General features: G+C 51.4%; 7 protein-coding genes across 7 annotated transcripts; 3 read left to right on the top strand and 4 right to left on the bottom strand.

The window, feature by feature from the left end:
• Window positions 1–765: 765 nt before the first annotated feature.
• BCR38DRAFT_88664 (uncharacterized protein) lies at window positions 766–1,491 on the bottom strand. The gene is made up of 3 exons (XM_040865726.1): window positions 1,243–1,491; window positions 1,043–1,183; window positions 766–988 (listed from the first exon to the last, which is right to left on the bottom strand). The coding sequence occupies exons 1-3, from the start codon at window positions 1,407–1,409 to the stop codon at window positions 847–849; spliced, it is 450 nt and encodes a 149-aa protein (XP_040719545.1). The 5' UTR covers window positions 1,410–1,491; the 3' UTR covers window positions 766–846.
• Window positions 1,492–1,983: 492 nt separating this feature from the next.
• Window positions 1,984–4,366, top strand: BCR38DRAFT_383745 (Alpha/Beta hydrolase protein; the record flags this gene model as incomplete). The annotated part of the gene is made up of 6 exons (XM_040857446.1): window positions 1,984–2,130; window positions 2,185–2,705; window positions 2,761–3,347; window positions 3,409–3,525; window positions 3,582–3,746; window positions 3,822–4,366. The coding sequence occupies 6 exons, from the start codon at window positions 1,984–1,986 to the stop codon at window positions 4,121–4,123; spliced, it is 1,839 nt and encodes a 612-aa protein (XP_040719544.1). The 3' UTR covers window positions 4,124–4,366.
• Window positions 4,367–5,470: 1,104 nt separating this feature from the next.
• On the bottom strand, window positions 5,471–7,460 carry BCR38DRAFT_333798 (uncharacterized protein; the record flags this gene model as incomplete). The annotated part of the gene is made up of 2 exons (XM_040855260.1): window positions 5,471–7,065; window positions 7,139–7,460. 2 exons carry the CDS (start codon window positions 7,458–7,460, stop codon window positions 5,471–5,473), a joined length of 1,917 nt encoding a protein of 638 aa, XP_040719543.1.
• Window positions 7,461–9,519: 2,059 nt separating this feature from the next.
• BCR38DRAFT_419514 (putative 60S ribosomal protein L43) lies at window positions 9,520–10,664 on the bottom strand. Its single transcript, XM_040859321.1, has 3 exons — window positions 10,443–10,664; window positions 10,077–10,241; window positions 9,520–9,983 (listed from the first exon to the last, which is right to left on the bottom strand). Exons 1-3 carry the CDS (start codon window positions 10,490–10,492, stop codon window positions 9,920–9,922), a joined length of 279 nt encoding a protein of 92 aa, XP_040719542.1. The 5' UTR covers window positions 10,493–10,664; the 3' UTR covers window positions 9,520–9,919.
• A 1,496-nt stretch (window positions 10,665–12,160) lies between these two features.
• On the top strand, window positions 12,161–13,963 carry BCR38DRAFT_88553 (Saccharopine dehydrogenase-domain-containing protein). Its single transcript, XM_040865725.1, has 5 exons — window positions 12,161–12,410; window positions 12,459–12,602; window positions 12,663–13,008; window positions 13,061–13,620; window positions 13,674–13,963. The coding sequence occupies exons 1-5, from the start codon at window positions 12,356–12,358 to the stop codon at window positions 13,829–13,831; spliced, it is 1,263 nt and encodes a 420-aa protein (XP_040719541.1). The 5' UTR covers window positions 12,161–12,355; the 3' UTR covers window positions 13,832–13,963.
• A 314-nt stretch (window positions 13,964–14,277) lies between these two features.
• BCR38DRAFT_520529 (uncharacterized protein) lies at window positions 14,278–16,677 on the top strand. The gene is made up of 3 exons (XM_040865162.1): window positions 14,278–15,798; window positions 15,870–16,221; window positions 16,296–16,677. The coding sequence occupies exons 1-3, from the start codon at window positions 14,560–14,562 to the stop codon at window positions 16,370–16,372; spliced, it is 1,668 nt and encodes a 555-aa protein (XP_040719540.1). The 5' UTR covers window positions 14,278–14,559; the 3' UTR covers window positions 16,373–16,677.
• On the bottom strand, window positions 16,678–18,307 carry BCR38DRAFT_419500 (uncharacterized protein). The gene is made up of 2 exons (XM_040859320.1): window positions 18,054–18,307; window positions 16,678–17,996 (listed from the first exon to the last, which is right to left on the bottom strand). Exons 1-2 carry the CDS (start codon window positions 18,067–18,069, stop codon window positions 17,050–17,052), a joined length of 963 nt encoding a protein of 320 aa, XP_040719539.1. The 5' UTR covers window positions 18,070–18,307; the 3' UTR covers window positions 16,678–17,049.
• Window positions 18,308–18,537: the final 230 nt, after the last annotated feature.

Below are 18,537 nucleotides of genomic sequence, written 5' to 3'. Positions count from 1 at the left end.
CGTGCACTGCGTACCTGATGCAATCTACCTAGTTGTTAGCCTCAAACCAAGACTCGGTATCTTAGTTCCGTAATTCGCTCATCGCAAGCCGGCTTGAGCTGTGGCTGGTCTTGTCATTGTTCCGCTGTTAGCCAGAGACATCAGAGTCTTCGCTAAATAACTTCAGGGTTTCTCTTCAGGACCATGCAGCAGCAGATCTGTTAACGGACTGGGGCCTGTGATGTCTCGTGTTTGGCTCGGACCTCAAATGGCCATGGTCAGGATGCCGTCCTCCGGCTGTAATCTGGTTTGCTTCGGTTGCTATTCATTAGTCCTGGACATGGCACCAGGCACGGTGCAATTCGCAAAGTTGACGGCCTTATGCGGGACGTTTGCACCAAATACATAGTCCCAAACGACGATGCTCGTGATGTTTTGATAGGGCTCTGGCCGAACACTCGTCACAATGTCTTCTCCCTGGGATGGAGGGACGCTTTGTGCATATCATATGGATTCCGGCTTGACGCTGCAAGTTCCGCTACGTCCTTTTTTCTCTTTTGTCATTCACACATAGGCGGCGGCCTTCGGGCCCTGAGTTGATGGCGTAGTGCACAGTCACCCGCCTCTTCCTTCCTTCTTCCTTCTCTTTCGCGGTTTCGTTGTCCCTGCCATACTCGGGTTGAGTCCACGAAGGAAGCTGGGCCATTGTCGAGTGCTGCAGCAACCGGGGTTTGACAGATACAATAGCTCATTTGAATGATAGGGGAAGAACAAGTCACTGGCTTGTGTGTCTTAGAACGAGTGTATGTTGTCCATGAAGCAAGCATATCCAATGTTGACCTCAGATATTCTTTACTAGAAGTGTCACTAATCAATGACATTCGGACGTCCGACCGACGAAGACGTGGCTGCGGATTTCACCAGTACGGTCTTCGCGTGGTTGGAGGGACGATTTGGACTGCTGACCGTGACCATCATTTGTGGATGTATAATCCTCTCCAAAAAGAACCTAGGAATTTATTAGAATCAGTCTCAGAAGTAGAAATTTCGAGGGGAGACGAGCCTATAGGGACACAGTGAAACCAGGGAGTTACTCGAGAAAATTACTGTCGGGAAAATGGTAGTCAGAAAACTGGTCTCGAAAACGAAAGAGAAAGGGGGTGGGGGAAGGTTCTCATCACGGTTGGATATCATATTCCCGTTCCTACGCATCCAGCATTAGCAAATCTACATGAACTCCTCTACGGGGAGAGAGCATCGAACTTCAAGAGAAAAGTCCCGTACTCCGTATGTGTCGATGTGGTCGCTATGCCTTGTTCCATTACCACCCCCCTCTTAATGGTTTCCTTAATGAGCAATAGACCGAGTACTGCAAGTAAAGGACTTATGCTACACGCCAGATCCAGCACCATGGAATTTCTTCGTCGCATGTTTCGTATAACTAGTTCATTCCAAAAGCACCCGCCTCAGCCCTAAGCGTCAGCCCCCTAGCGGGACGATTCCGAGGCAACCAATCAGAAGAGCGCACGCCAGCAGAGGATGGACTAGCAACAAGCCGCAGGTGCTTGCTTCGTCAACTCCCTGATGGGTCAATATAGTTTGGTAGTCAGATCATACCTAGTCCACTACACTGTGATACCGAGCTATTCCATGCTATTCTCCTTGTTCGTGGCGCCGTCTAGTCTGCCATCTGCCTGATCGAGACAGCTAGAAACCTCGCAATGTGACAGCGCCTCCTCCGATCTCATGGTGTGTTCTCCAAGCTTCGACAACATACACCAATCGCAAGGAAACTGCGCCATGGAATTGCGTGATGAAACTGAAATAGCCTCCTTGGCAAGGTCAATCTGCAGTGGACTTTGGGTTGACACTTTGACGGGTGACTTAGACCAGAAGTGGGAGCACCATATATATAGGAGAGGCTTCCACGATGTGTAACATACTGTTTACTCCTCGTTGTTACCCACGCCAATATTTCAATCATATAACCCAATTATAATCGGCATGGCGTTCCTCTTACGCCATCCACTCGTTCTGGCTCTGTCCATTCTTGCTGCCACAACAACTTCTGTGCTTGCAATACCTACCGCCGGAGACCGTCGCACAGTTGAATCACCTCTCGACTCCAAGGTGTCTCTGTCGTACAAGGAGGTGAACAGAACCCGTTGATTCTGAGTATATCTTGAGCAAGCTAATAGAGGCCAGACCAAGATCTGTGAAACGACCCAAGGCGTCAAGTCCTACAGCGGCTATGTCAACCTGCCCGCCGATCCAGCCGAAGGACGTAATTACGATATCCATACCTTCTTCTGGTTCTTCGAAGCTCGCCATGATCCCTCTAATGCCCCGCTGTCTCTCTGGCTTCAAGGCGGTCCCGGTGTGCCGTCCATCACGGCAGCTGTGGGAGAGAACGGACCATGCCGGATAACATCTGACTCCAAGGACACGGTGCTTAACGAGTGGTCTTGGAATAACGAGGTTAACATGCTCTATATCGACCAGCCAGTGCAAGTCGGTTTCTCATATGACAAGCTCACCAACGGGACCATCGATGAGGTGTACAGCCCGGTCTTCGTGACGCCCCAAGAAGAGCCGCTGGACTCTCTGGACCTAAACTCGACATGGCTGGGTGGAACATTCCCATCCCAAAGTCCGAACTCTACGGCGAACACCACAACGACTGCCGCTCGTGCCGCTTGGCATTTCATGCAGACGTGGATGCAGGAGTTCGTTTCATCTTCACATCCCAACTTATCCCCAAAATCTGACAACAAGTGACAGATTCCCCAAGTACAAGCCCAACGACAACAAGTTCAGTATCTGGGCCGAGTCCTACGGCGGCCACTACGGCCCCACCTTCGCCGACTTCTTCGAGAGCCAGAACTCGCTCGTCGCCTCTGGCGATCTCCACAACCCCGCCGCCGTACCGCTACACCTCGACACCCTCGGCCTCGTCAACAGCTGCGTCGACATCCTCACCCAAATGCCCACCTACCCCATCACGGCGTATAATAACACATATGACATCCAAATCATCAACGAGACCGTCTACCAAGCCGCCGTCGACAGCTTCCCCACCTGCAGCGATCTGGTTAAGGCGTGCCGCTCCCTTTCCGCAAGCAACGACCCCTTGAAGACGGGCGCCGACCCGGAGACCAACGATGCTTGCTCCGACGCTTACGAATATTGTTTTCGTGCGATGTGGCAGCCATACTCAGACACGGGCCGGAACCCCTTCGACCTCACTTCCATGGTTCCTAGTCCGTTTCCGCCCAAGTACGCGGCTGGCTATCTCAATACCAAGGAGATCCAGGAGGAGCTGGGCGTGCCGTTGAACTTCACGGGCCAGTCCGTCGTTGTCAATACGAGTATGTCTTGGACCTCGTTGGCGCGACTGTCCGGATTGTTTTGACTGACAATAATCCCTAGTGTTCGCCGATACAGGCGACTTCATCCTAGGCGATAACCTGGCCATCCTGGGGCAACTCCTCGATCGAGGCGTCAAGATCGCGCTCATGTATGGTGATCGAGATTACCAATGCAATTGTGGGTTGAACAACAATTTCGAGGGCAGACTCGAGAACATGGCTAATTTGAAAAAGGGCTCGGCGGTGAAAGGATCAGTCTGGCCATTGAGTCCAGCATCTCTGCCAACTTCGGCAGTGCTGGATACGCCAATATCCAGACAAACGACTCGTACATCGGAGGATTGGTCCGCCAGTACGGCAACCTGTCATTCTCGCGTGTCTTCAGTGCTGGACACGAGGGTGAGTACACACTTATTATATGCCCTAAATCCCTTTGTACCCAACTTACTCATCATACTGACCCATGAATCTCAGTCCCCTACTACCAGCCCGAGACCGCATACAAGATCTTCAGCCGCGTCATGTCGGAGAAGGACGTCGCGACGGGTTCCGTTTCGACTAATTGCGAGGAAACGTATTCAACGATTGGGCCCGCGGACATCTCCGGCATTAAGAACGATCTGCCGGATCCCCACAAGCCAGAGTGTTATTTCTGGGATATCCAGGAGACGTGCACACCAGAGCAGGCGCAGATCTTCGGCAGTGGAAGAGCCATCACGGAGAACTTCATTCTCATCGGATATGTTGCGCAGAATGGCTCGGCTGTTTACTATTGATTCGGAGGTTCGATGCTATTGGGTCGTCCCGGACGAGTCTTAGGTTACTTCCAGCTAAGGACTTGACGAGTTGTGGTATATCGGTCATGGTCAAGTAACATGAAGTTGTACAATCATAGGGGTAACATTCGTTTGGTTTGAATCGATTCTAGTAGTTGAGTGACATAAACGACAATGCATCGCAATGCTTGAGATCGAAACCAACGTTGCAAATTGTTACTCGTGGCTCGGAAGTTACACTTGTCATCTCAAACAACTGCGCATGAAATCAAATCAAATCAAATACAACGGATCCGCTTGTGGCTGGCTGAGGCAAGTCCTCCTAGCCCCAAATCCCAGCCACACCCCACTTCAACGCCTACAAAACTGAATTCGAAAATCTTTCCCACTACAGCTTGAGTTTCTTTTTAATCTCCAAGGCACATTCCTTATCATCAAGACTTTCCTCTTCTAAGACGTCCTGACCATTTATATGTGCCGAGACCGATCAACGCAGTCTTTTTCGCTAGCGGCTCCTGCAAGACACTTACTGGGTTGCTGTTAGATAGATACTGCTGACATTCCAATGCCTTGTTCCTATGCGCTGATGTGTGTGTGCCATTACTATTTCGAGACTGGGCCGGCTTCAGCGCTCACCACCCTTATAACCCAGCTGTCATGACGAGCCCAGTCACGAACAGTGAAGGCACCCCAAACTGAAGTCACTGCAATATAAGTAAAAGGCCTCGGTGGTATGACCTGGGCGTTAAGCCTGAAGACAACCTTGCGCCGTTCGTACTTCGCAAGGACAACTTGTTAGTAGTCACCATTCCCACGAGCACCTTCATAAAATTATGAGAGCAGAAACGTGATGGCGATGTGAAATATCTGTTTCCACGCGGTTTGCGGCCACGCAAACTCTATTTGTTGTAGATAAATGGTACATTCAGACAACTTCAAACCCTCGTCGACCTTCTCGTATTTAAGGCCGAAAGGCATATCCAGCTGTAAACAAACAAGAAGCAGTGCCTGAATTGGTGTCTGTACAGGTCCATCCAGCCGCATCACCAAGTCAAGCAACGCTTGGATGCGGATTCCGGTAGCTCCTAGCCACCCGCTGTAGCAAAACACAAGCTTGAAAACGCCGTTCGACTATGCCACAAAATATGCTGACCAACGCCCCAAAGGCTGCCATGCCGAGATCAACCGACCGAGCGAAAATTCAAGTGCGGCTCTCTTCGCCAGGGTATCTAAACCAGGTAAATGATCCCAAGCTTGCCTAAACCGTAACCGATGGTGTCCCCTCTGTAGCCGTAGAAAAGAAGAACGCCAACATTCATGTCAAACATCACAAAATAGCAGCCAAGATTAGACCTGAATATTCCTGACTTTGGCCACCGCTTTGTCCACTTCTTTCGTCGCCATCTTCTCGCAACGACGGCGGGCATCTTCGTTGAATACGCCTTCTGAGATGTCTCTGTACATCTTGCGGGATAGATCACGGTTAATCGCCGTGTATTGGTCCGGGGTGATGTTACCTGATTTATAGTGTGGCGTAAGAGCAGTCTTGATGATGTTGCTAATACTCTCCTTGGTTTCGAAGGGGAGCGACCCACGCGTCGGTGAAGTATCGGGTGAACTCGACATCTGTTCTGTATTGATGTTGACTGGTCGTCGCTGGGGGCGAGGTTGCCGAATCTCGGGGGAATGAGGGCCGTTCCGGTGGTGGTGATTGTGGTGTCGTGGGGTAGAATCCGAGCCGCTCTGATCTACGCCATTCCTGTTCGGTGAGAAGTTGGCAGGGGGGTAGATAGGTTCGATACGCGACATGAGGGAGAGCGGTGATCCAGGCCGTTCATTCATAGTGCGCGGCGGCGGCGTCGTAGACAACGCGCGTGGACTACTGTAGCCAGATGCGGATGGCGATGTTACCGGCGACAAAGATTCTGCTGGAGGTTTGGAGGTACGGAATAAACCCCGCACGTTCTCGTCATCGGATGGGGCACTTGTTTCAACCTCCTTCAGTAGCGAAGATAGAAATGATGGCCCTGAGCCATTCGGACCAGTATGAGTCGGTGACGGCAACCCATTTTGTTGAGGCTGGTTCGTACCTGAAGTTGAAGACTCGCTCTGGTTGGGAACCCGTCGAGTACGAGGTCGCTTGAGCTTTCTCTCCGGCTCCTGAGGGGGCTCTCTGGGAGACGTCGTAACCGAGCGCGACTTACGCTTTCGGCTATTAGGTGTCGCACCACTGGAGTTGTTGGCCTCCATCGCCTTCTCGAGAGCGCTCCATGCCAGCTTTTCCTCCGGGGTTTCCTGCGGCGGGGGCAGTGGTTGTTGTTGCAGTGGCTGTGGTAGAACCCGGGGCAAGTTGTTGACAAAGACATCTTGAGTGCCGAAACGACTAGCAATTCTCAGGCGCTGTTGCCATCTCTCGTACTCACGTCGCTCTCTTTCTCGGCGTTGCTGCGACCGACGATAGTTCTGCAAAGACTCGTCATCGTCGTGATTGTCCAAATCTAGGTTCAACACATCGAAGATGTGACGTGCGATCTGACCCCAGGCGCCCTGCCACTCATCTGATCGTGCTCGATTACGCGCTCGACGCATGGTCGCCTGTGTCCGCGGTAGATAATCTGACTGACTATCCGATGCGCCTGCCAGTCCATATGCAGCCGCTGCTGGATCTGCGAGTTCAGCCGCCAGCAGTTCTGCAGCATCGTCGGCGCACTCCAGGCAGTACCAATGTCCCCGAGGAACACTGTCTAGCCCGACGCAATGTGTGTGGTATGGTGCATCGCAGCTGTCGCACAAAAGGAGGACCTCCTCGTTGTCGCTCCTTTCACAGATTGGACAGGACCGCACGGGCTCCTCCTCTTCGGGGTTTTCGTCGAGCCATGCTTGAGGATCAAATTCGGCGACTTGCTTCTTGTCCTCGACTGTGTAGGTAGAAAGTTTGGTACCTGGGGGTGAATCAATTAGCTTTCGTTTATACGGCGCCCGAGTCACGGCGATGGCGATGCCAGAGCAACTTACCTCCAACTTTGTCATATACATGGACCAAATGAAATGTTTGGCGGCAAATTGGGCAACTATTCGCCTTTCCGGTCCATTCTCGCAGGCAAGTATTATGCAAAATATGGCCGCACACTTGGATTTCAGCGACTTTGCTGTCCTCGTCGGAAGTTGTAGTAGATGAGAAGTCATCAGAGGTTGATTTGAGTGCAAGTGGTACCGCACCTGTAGGTTTCGGATGACTTGTGGATGGGGAACCGTCCAAGTGCAGCTTGTCTTTCAATCGCAGTGGTAATTGCTGCACGTCTAGATTCTCTAGACAGACAATGCATTGATCAGCCATCGGGGCAGAATTTCATAAATTGCCTGTGCTGGTAATTGGACATATAAGAGACGTCTTGTTAATATGCTGGATAGGTGAGCAAGTTTGTTGCAGCCGATGCACCAAGCTGATGTCCCTTTGGTTGTTGTAGAAGTGGCGAACGAGGTGGGATGAGTGACCCCACGGTGGGTTGGTCGAGGTTGAGGTGTAGATGCAGTGCGGGCTGAATGCGTGGTTGTTTTGTGATGAAGTGCCAGTGAGGAGAGGTGTTGTAGCGTAGAGTGTGGTTTAACTGCATGAGGGTAAAACACCACAAATGGATGGACGACAAGGTTGTAAACCAAGTGGATGGAAAAGATGGTGCGTTTGGCCGACTTGGCTTTCAGAAACGTTGGAGGACTTGACGTTACGTGCTCCAAAGAGTGCTTGTAATTGTAATAGAAAGGTCATTTGAAATGATCAAAGCTTCCAGATGTTGCTCGCCAAAGCAGGGGGATTTGAGGGAGGGATTTGGGAATTGTCAACTGCAATGCAGCAAGCTTAGCAATTCGCAATGGGGAAGTTTTTAAGGTTGGGAATCTGCAGAGTGGGAAAAGCAGTGATGATTTGAGAGGTGGGATGCGCAAAAGAAACTGGGCCGAACGGAAGCAGGAACTGATGGCCAAAGACAATCAAATGTCGACATCCTCTGCGAGACAGAATGAGTGGGAGGGGCCGGAGAGAGAGAGAGAGGACCTTGGCCAGGACGTGAGGTTAGCGCTGTACTGCACCTAGCTCTTTTGGCTAAGCGGGCCCAATCAGCTGATGCCACTACGGCAGACCTGAGAGGGGCGATACCCATAGCGTGCTCAAGGGCGCTCAAGTGAGCTGGGTACTAGGTACTTACTAAGTTAATAACAACGGGATTTGGCCACCTGGACTGCTCAACTGACTGCTGGAGAATGGGATAGTTCTTTTTTCATGAAAATCAGTATGGTCTGCAGCTCAAGAGCGCGAACGGTTGATCATGCAGTGGATTCTATCCGGGTGGTAACAAGGACTACGTACCGACGAATCTGTGGCTGACACCGAGTCACTTGCTGATGAGCACCGCCAATGAGCGCGCAGGGCCAAGAGGCAGGCAGGCACACACCACCAACCCGAAATGGTCACCAAGCACTTCGTTGACCAGGTAGGTATTCCCCCAGCTTGTTACGTATGACTGTTGCAAAGCCGCCACTTCGGCAGGCCGGGAATGTCTATCGCCAGAGGAGGTTGGTAGAACAGGTGGAGTCGAGTATGCCGGGTGTCAGAGTTACGAATCACCCTGGAAATCAGTGATGATGCGTTGCAGTCGACGGGGCCAAAATGAGTACGGATTTGGGGCTGAATTGAAGACTGGCAAATGCACGACGATAAGTGGTGGAGCTTGATGAGTGAGATGGAGAACAAGGTTCGAATCAAAGTCAGGGCAACTGTTAGGTAGATGCGAGGAAGAATGCTTTGAAGGTCAGTGCTATGATGCTTAGAACCGACCTGAAAACCAAAGCCAAACACCACGAGAAGGATCAAATGAACGATATTGGATTTGGCCTTCAAAGATGCCCGCTGTCCGCCATAAGGTTGGCCCACAAGTTGTTGCAGTTGTAGGCACCTTGGAGAACTTCCGCGCGGCCGGCCTGCTGATTCGACCGTTGGCAACACAAGGCAAACTGAAACCCGGAAAAGACCGAGTCCTTTTACAGGTCGCTGCCCGCATAGAATCCGTTGCTTTTTTTCGGATTCTCTAAGCCGCTCGTGGCCATCTTGACTCTTGCTCTATTCAGTATACCATTCTGTGCATGGCATATCTCAACAGCATCGTGCTTCCTTGACCTTGCCCAGCCCAGTCTCGCTGGGTAGGCAGCTAGATGACTCACCATGTATATTTTCACGTCGATGAACGCACCCGCAGTCTCAAAAGGATGAGCCCGATGATACTCAAGGGCGATACTTGCGGGGACACCTTGATGGAGGGTGCGGTCTGTCGCATCACTCTTAATGCAGGCACCGGCAGCCTCTTCACGAATCAGGGTCTCTCTTCAACGAGTGAGATCCATGAGGCGTCCGGTCGAAGCAATGACGGACTTGCCATGGTTCATCCGAAAGCGCACGTCATGGCCATTGTCAGCACCTTGGGCAGATATATATTGATTCCGTAGATGACTCATGATAGTCATCAAGCGGTTGCAGTTCCTAAATGGCCTCCTATCTTCTGGCCGCCTTGGGAGCTGCCTGTATCACGTAGAAGCATATCGAAGCACCGGGCCGACTTGTGTGACACGGTTGCGCGATAGTCCCTTTGAGTTTTGTCTTGCCTTTGTCATTGATAGAGATCCATTGGTCTTCCTATGGACGAAGGTCGAGAATCAAGCCGAACGTCGTCGTGACCTTGTTTAGTACGTGAAACCTATTTTCCCTGTACACCAGCCAACCAAAGCAACCCGCCCACTACCGCTCGTTTAGACCTCCGCAATTTCTCTCAGACGTCGCAGCGTCGATCGCATGGCAGCCGCAGCGGGTGTCCTAATTACGGGTATTAGTAAGTGCCCACCTGTGGACTGGCCTGGGCAGTTTGCTCCTTTTTGCGATTGCCCAGGTGTTGGATAGTAGACGTACGATACTGTGTAAGCTCCGCCAGCCACCGTCTTCTTGCAGGCCTTGCAGTCCCAGATGCCGACCGAGTGTCTCTTAACCGTCACCTTTCCACAGAACGTGCATGTGTATTTGGCGTGCTGGGTAATTTCCATCTTCTTGACCTGCTTGCGAAGAGAGGCACCATATCTGCAGTTGAGCATTCAATATCAGCAAGCCATTCATTCCCAAGGTCAAAATAACCAAATGCTGCAATTGATTTTCTTTCTCGGTTTCTGGGATCTCTGATAAAATGCCGGAATTGTGGTCGTCGCTAAGCCGGGGGAGGAGGGGGGGTTTGCGTCCTTCTCTGCCTTCTCCGGGGCAACAAAATGTGAAAGGGTTGCCTACCTGGTACCGTACTTGCCGGTAACACCGACCTTCTTCGTGCGCTTGGCCATTTCGTCTGAGGTATCTGGGGAAACTGGCTCGTGAAGTTGTAGATGACGAGTCGGGAGATGGATGCTAGAGCTTCAAGAAGGCTGTCGAAAATTGATGTTGATTTTTTTGTTCGACTTTGGTGGGCGTGCCCTAGCGACTCAATCTTGCAAGGTGTGCCGCCTGCATATGGTCTGTGCGTGTTTCCTTGACCCGTTATTGTGGCTTACCATTGACAATGAGCCACAGCAAATTAATAGCTCGCTCCTTCCAAATTCAAGTTGCAGTAATGACGATTTACAGGTGGATCAACTCACAGAGATTGATATGAAGATTGAAGTAGCTGAACTGTTCAGTTGTTGAATGAACCACGGAAATGGCATAAGTAAGACCTTGGTATTCAATGTTATTTATGCCGATCTCTTTCGGCACTATCTATTGCCTACGTTTGTCTTTGAAGTAAACTAATAGTATCGCAGTGCGCCACCATGAATAGCTGGTGGCAGCTCGCTGCTCTCATCAGTAAGGCTCGATGTCGAAGACTGCCCTTGACCAGTATTCTGGGGCTGGTTATCACAGTGGGGGCTTTGTTTTATCCCTGTGTACCTGGGTAGAGAACTCTTATGAGACTGCGATATCAGCTAGACTATTAGTCTGGGAGAATCATACATGTATTCCAATGGTATTGCTTCATCAAACCCAGTTTCAGATACAGGATGATAATTCAATGGGTCTGCTTAACACCGCGCTCTTAGTCTACAGCTTGTTGGGACTTGTTTCGGCATTGGGTTTAATGCGCTCCTGAATGAGCTTACTTAGACAGGTTGCAACGAACCTGTTGTGTGGGTATCCCGCACTGCAAAGTCAAAATAGCAATTATCTCCAGGACAGCTTACCAAATTCTTCAACAAAGATACAATAGAACACACAAGCTGATCTGGACGTATTTCACAGTCGGTCGCCTCCATGGTGTGTACTTAACGATGCCACCTTGGGAGTGCCGTGCAATATTTTATGGAGGACCCTATTTCTAGTAGGATGGAAGTAAACTAGCTAGTAAAAGGCCGAGCTTAATCCCTATCGAGAACGTAAAATTTTAGGTTAAAGTCTAGATTTTCACATATGAAATTTTTTATTTTTTTTCCAAATTTAAGCTTAGGAAATTTAGAATAGCTGCTTTGATAAGTCGTGCTAGAGAAATTTTTACAGGATTTAGTAACATCGATACTAAAGAGACTATATTAGGTGTTTGATTACATTAGCGATGCGTATGGGCCAATGTATATGTACCTATGGAAATTTATATACACTAACATTTCATTGGAGATCCTAGGGAACCTTGGCATCCGATTCAGCTCTCCCCTCCCCACTTCTAGAATTCTCAAAACGCACAAACCAAACAATCTCGGAAGGGAGCCCTAGATGATCGCTGCGCTCTAACCTGTTGGAGCAAGCTGCCGGCGCCAACGAGCGGGCTGACGTTGACGAAACGCGGGAGCTTTAACTTTTGGAGGGGTCCATTCGCCGAGGCAGGCACGGCGATGGCTTCCCTACAGAGGTATGAGTTCGTCTTGTGGTATTCAAACAGGTGGTCGATTATTAGCCTCGTAGTAATGTCTCGTCCCAGCCATTCCTCCTTGACATTACTGGAGCGGTAAACTCAATAAGATGAGATCTTGCAAGCATTCCGGGCCCGAGAGCTGGAGATGTGCTCGGTAGGACTATTTGAAGACGGTTACCTCCCGATATCCCTAACATAGCTTCTTCCTCGGTTTTACATTTCGTATCATCTTTTCTCAGATGGTCTTACGCCTCACCATTTAAGCTGTCGAGGACCCTTAAAAGTCTCATTGGGGTTTTCGGATCAGAGCTCACCAAAGCACAAAATGTCTTTCAAGAAGCATGGCCGCCAATATGATGTCGTTGTATTCGGAGCAACCGGTGAGTTCGACTTCCTATCTCGAGCAAGGACGAAGCTAAACATTTCAGGTTATACGGGCCTCATGACAGCTGAGCACATCAGTTCTCAATTCCCAACCGACACGAAGTGGGCTGTTGCTGGTCGGTCAGAAGAGAAGTTGAAGAAAGTTGTATCAGAGTGCAAAGCCCTGAATCCGGACCGCGTTCAGCCTGGTACACATTTCTATGCTGTTTAAATCGGCGAAGTATCGTGAAAGTTAATGTCGTACCCAGAAATCGAGATTTGCAACCTAAACGATGCAGACTTGCTTGCGCTAGCCAAGAAGACTTTCGTGCTTATAACTACTGTTGGACCCTACGCATGTTACGGCGAGCATGCATTCAAGGCATGCGCCGAGGCTGGCACCCATTACCTGGACTGTACAGGCGAGGCGGTCTGGTCATTATCCATGATTAAGATATACGAGGCCAAAGCCAAGGAGACCGGGGCTATGCTGTTCCCCCAGAGCGGAATTGAATCTGCCCCATCAGACATACTCACCTGGTCCCTGGCACAGCTAATTCGATCGGAGTTCTCTGCTCCAGTCAGCGATGTTGTGGTTGCAATCCACGAGCTACGGTGAGTCGACAAGTTCGACATTTGCTATTGGATCCCTGCTTATCGTATCCAGCTCTGCGCCCTCAGGCGGCACACTTGCAACTGTCTTTGGACTTTTTGAGATGTACAGCCCTCAGGAAGTTGTGGAATCTCATAGGCCGTACGCCTTGTCGCCTGTCCCGAACCCACAACCGGAGCCCAGTTCGTCCCTTCTGTCGAAGCTGACAGGGCTGTACACCATTCCTAACCTTGGATTGCTGCACACTTCCATCACGGCCGGGACGAACGCTGCCGTTGTACAGAGATCGTGGGGGCTGTTCAAGCAGGAGCCCTCAAGGCAGCAGCAGTTCTACGGCCCCAAATTTACGTACCGTGAGTTTATGAAGGCAAGGAATTTTCTGATTGGCATGGCGATGCACTATGGTCTCATCATCGGCGGTGTACTTCTCATGTTTGTGCCGCCCTTTCGGAGATTGATGCGTCAATTCGTCTTCCAGCCTGGTCAAGGTCCAGATAAAGAGGAAGCTGCTAAGGACTACATCGAGTTTCGCGCGGTTGCCACTCCGGATGTCGAGCCGAGTAATGGGAAGCAGGCTACTGTGAAGGCGTGGTATGCTGGAAGCATGTACTACTGCAAGTACATTCTCTCTCCGATGCTGCTGCAATGGCAGTTGACAATCTTTTAGTGACGGCCACGTTTCTCGCCCAAGGCGCAGCAACCATTTTGCAGGACGACCTCAAGTTGAAAGGGGGCATTTATACACCGGCCTGTTTAGGTCAGGGATACGTGGACAGACTCAATGCCACTGGCTTCAAGATGGAAACGAGGACGATTGACTTATGATATTGACCAAGACACTTGTATGGTATGGTATGTATACAACTGATGCGCAAACCGCCTGCAAACCGATGTGGTGTGGACTTTTAGCCAAAGATGCAGTCAGAATCTTGTTACTGCGGCCCAGTCATCCTGGCGGACGGCTAACCTTACACAATCTCGCCGGATTCGGAAGCTCTGCTTCTGTTCTACCAACGAAAACCTCTAGAGAGCTCAGGAAGGCTTCGGTAATAAAATCTGAACAATTGCAGTAGAGATTGCGAAAGCATTCACCTTGTCCAGAGACAGATAAATATGTTGTTGTGCATGGGTCCCCGACTTTTTACGCATGACATGGACACTTTATAAAAGTCGTAACGTTCGTAAAACTGCATAGAGCCCCACAAAAGCCGTCACTCAAGGGGCTGAGACGTGCTAACATTTTCTTCCGGGCTAAAGCAGTCTTTGGCTAGACGTCATTGAATTTGAACCAAGCACCCGAGCTAATCACAAGCTACGGATGTCAACAACCAAGGTCGATAAAACATCAGGCTCAAAACACCAAGGCGTTCAATTATACCCAGACGACATCCTAGAAACCACATGTAGACACGATAAGCATAGGTTACCAACTGCTGTCACGTCACAACAGCGAGTTGCTTGCCAACAACGGAAGCTTCGCCGGCTGTCTCAGCTGCCCAGCAGCTTCAGCACCTCTGTCCATCCGAGCAGCGTCCCAATTTCCTTCCTTCACGATGGCTTCTTCGGGCACCTCATCTTCTGCAGATCCGCAAAGTTCGTCAGAACGCACGCCTCTTCTGCACGATCCAGAACGCCCCAAGCCCGCGCGCACCGTAACCTTCCACCCCAACCCCGTCACGAAGACCATATTCCCCGAGCCCGCGTCACTTAGCTCGTCGCCAGGCGCCTCAGGAGTACCTCTCAGCCATGGCCAAACAATGAGCGGCGCCGCCGCATCAGGGTCGTCGAGTGGACCTCACTCTACAACGACGTTAGCAGCGCTGAATAATCGGCTTCGGCGGCGCAACTCCCACGGCGGCACCTTCAGCGCCCTTCCTGGTCCCGCCGGCCCCATACCCAAGATCGGACCCCAAAGATCAAGTAAGACGGCGCAGAAGCTCAAGCTCCTGCCCAACCCGGAGTTCGACGACGAAGGGCCTGACGAGGAGAGCGGAAGGGACGTGTACAGTCAATATACGCGTATCAAGGACCCCAACGCGCGGAGAGATGCTGCGAGACTGGGCAAAGCCGACAGAGATAGACTGCCGAGAGTTACGGCATACTGCACCGCCAATAAATACATCATGGAGGGATTGATGCGGTTTTTGAAGGGGAAGGCCAAAGCCAGGGGAAGTAATCCTAAGTTGATCGATGAATGCCTATATTCACCGTATAACTATGGCACTGGCAAGAGCGCAGAGAGGAGGGAAGCTGTAGAGGCCCGTATTGATCGGGAGGAGGAGCAGGAGAGGCAACATCAACAGATGGGCTACGAGGGAAGTCCGGTACAAAACTACGTGCGACGGAACTCGACAGGACAATTCGACGCTTTACAAGAGGGGCTTCCGGCTACGGGCACGGGAGAAACAGAGGCGTACAGCAACGGGCGGGATCTGCACAATGACCTAGCCTACTCTTCGCACCGCAACGACAACGAGAGCGCAATCCACGATGAACCACCCCACGACGCAGACTTCGACACGCAAGTCCATACGCCCGAGGTGTTCCTCTTCGACTACGGCGTCGTGGTCATTTGGGGCATGTCCCTAGTGCACGAGCAACGCTTCCTCAAGGAGATTGCCAAGTTTGAAAGCGAGAAGCTGGACCCGGACGACGTCGAGACGGAGTGCTTCAACTTCTACTACACGCGGGATTACCAGGCGAGGATATACAACGACTTCATCACGCTGCGAGACAAGGGGAACTACATGACGAAGCTGGCCATATCGCACGCTCTGGCGCAGAGTGTCAAGGTACGCAACTTCACCAACTCTAGACCATACTACTCCCTTTCATCCTAACTAACGCGTCGTCACTCACATAGACTTCGCTCTTCGAGGAACTCATAGCCTCCACCATTGAGACCTGCAAAGACATCCCGACGCAAATTGCCTTAACGGGAAAAATCGCCCTGAGCCGCAGCCAAATCAACATGCAGATCGGTGAGCTCTTCATTCTGCGCATCAACATCCACCTTAACGGCTCCGTCCTCGACACCCCTGAGCTCTTTTGGGTCGAGCCTCACCTCGAGCCGGTATACCAGGCTGTGCGCAGCTATCTTGAAATGGACCAGCGCGTGGGCCTGTTGACGGAGAGATTGGACGTCATTGCCGACCTGCTGGCAGTACTGAAGGACCAGTTGTCCCATGGTCACGGCGAGATGTTGGAGTGGATTGGTGAGTTATCCCCTGAAATCATCAAGGTCGAAATAATCAATATTTTAGTGAAGGCTAACAATGATTGAATTTAGTCATCGTTCTTATCGCGGCCGAGATCCTCGTTGCGGCCGTCAACATCGTGGTTGATTTGTACGCAGGTGTAGACTAAGGGGTTTCCATCTTTCTTGGACGGTAAAGGGGCATAGCTTGGAGTTTTTTCTTTTCAACATTCTCCAGGTGACTACAGGACTTTTATGGCCTGGGTGAATTTATACACTGTACACAGAGATTTGTACACAGAAATTAGTGTATCAGTATATCTGGCAACGAAAAAAATGCCAGAAAGGAAACCGAGCGCAGTTGGGCTGTCGATCCCAGGATCAGATTGACCTGTTGTACATAATTAGACAGCAGACTTGAGGCTTCGCGACGCAGAAAAGGGAGAGCATGTACACGGCAGGTTAGGTGCTGAACTGTTACTTGTTGCAAAGAAAGCAACGCTATCAATTCGTTATCACCTTATTACCACAGCATGGCAGCGGCTATTGTTCTTTCTTTCTTGGATGCCCCTAGGCTCCTTACTTTTATCACTAGTCGTACAATCCCGTTGAACCTTAAAAGGCCTCAACTCATTTGAATGAGATAATCCCAGCGCACCGTAAACGCCGACCCGCAAGCTGAGAAGAAAAGCCAATGTGTGAAAAATGACAAAATGTCTGCCAAGAAACCCAATCACGAGGGCTGGTGTCTCCCTTGTGCCCAGAGCACACGTGGATGATCCTACTGCATTTTCCCAGCATCAAATACAGAGAACCATCGGCTGTGACCACTCGGCAGGTCTCGATACTACTCCTCGCCCTGCGCCTCGTTGTCCTCGACCTCTGTCTCCGGATCCGTCTCGGCCGGGTCATTGTCCCGATCCTCGGCATCCATCGCATCTGCCGCCTCACCCATCTCCACATCTTGGTCCTCGTACTGGTCCTGGTCATCTCCATCATCATCCTGCAGGATCCTCTCAATGCGATGGCGCGCCGCAGCCGAGCCACGACCTCGTCCACTTCCACTCCCCGCACCCCCACCACCACCACCATAGTAGCTATCACGTCCGCGCGAGCGATCCCGAGCAGCAGCTTCCTTAGCGCCCCGCCGGTACGCCTCGCGCTCCTCCTTCCACCGGCCAAGCTCCTGCTCGTACCGCGTCTGGAAAGCGTCCTTGTCCTCCTTGGGCAGGTCCTTCCACCCGCGCGCCAGCTCCTCCTCAAGCCGGAACTTCCCGGCCTCAATCTTGTCCTTGTGCTTGGCCTGGAACTGGGGCCGCATGTCGTTGCAGTAGATCTCAAATGCATTGCTCGGTCGCTTGGGCGGCTTGGGTAACCCATTGGACACGGCTGCGCCGCCGCCACCGCGCCCGCTCGGGAACGACTCCGCATTGTGTGAGTACGTTTCGGAGCCAGGGGAGAGGCCGCGAATGCTATGGCTCATGAAGCTGCCGTCATCAATGCCGCCGGGCAGCTTGCGATGGCCTCGCTTGATGCGCAGGGGCTTGTCCTTAGGGGTTGGGGGCGGGCTGGGACTGCCTTCCGAGTCGGCAACGTTAGTGCTGGTGCGTTTGGAGATCTGCTCGAGGAGGATGGCGCGCTCGAGGCGGCATTTCTGGATTTGGCGCTTGAGGCGCGTTAGGCGTAGACGATACGCGTCGTTCTCGTCTTCAATCTCCTTGTAGCGCGCCTTGAGTTCGATGCATTTTCGTCGGTAAGCGTCTTCGACAGTAGGAGGGAGAGAAGGCGGGGTTGCTTTGATGGACTGTTAGCGCGAGCTTTGGTCGACTTGGTGAGAAAATACAGTCTTACAAGATTGGGGAGCCATCGTGGCAGAATGATAGATTGTGCAAACAGGAGAGAATGGGTGCCTGTCCACAAGGAGTAGTCGCTGGTTCTACTAAATTATTGAGGCATGCTTATGTCGAAATGATGAATGTCAGCTTGCGTCTTCGCAAAGGCTCCGTGATGAAGGCGGCGAACGGGGGAATAAGGTAGCTGCAGAAATTGATGGTGTTGATTAACGTTCGCTGCTGCAACGACCCTTTGTTCGCAATTAGTTCACGGTAAGGCTGAGTTTGAGGTGTAGCTGTCGGGTGGTTCCATTGGGCCTTCACCGAGCTCCCGCTGCAAGGCTAGCTCAGACCAGTTTTTATCGATTAGACTGGCAGGCACCTTCGATTTTTCCAGGGAATCGCAGCTCAGACGAACAACCCATACCACCCACGGCTACCCAAAAGTTACCAAAGAGATCTCTCTCTGGTTCAAGGAAGACAGCAGTGCCTGGTTCGAGGTT

Source organism: Pseudomassariella vexata (assembly GCF_002105095.1).
Source record: "Pseudomassariella vexata strain CBS 129021 chromosome Unknown BCR38scaffold_2, whole genome shotgun sequence".
Classification (NCBI taxonomy): Eukaryota; Fungi; Ascomycota; class Sordariomycetes; order Amphisphaeriales; family Pseudomassariaceae; genus Pseudomassariella; species Pseudomassariella vexata.
The sequence above is the reverse complement of the archived record's forward strand: the minus strand, read 5'-3'. Positions and strand labels throughout refer to the sequence as shown.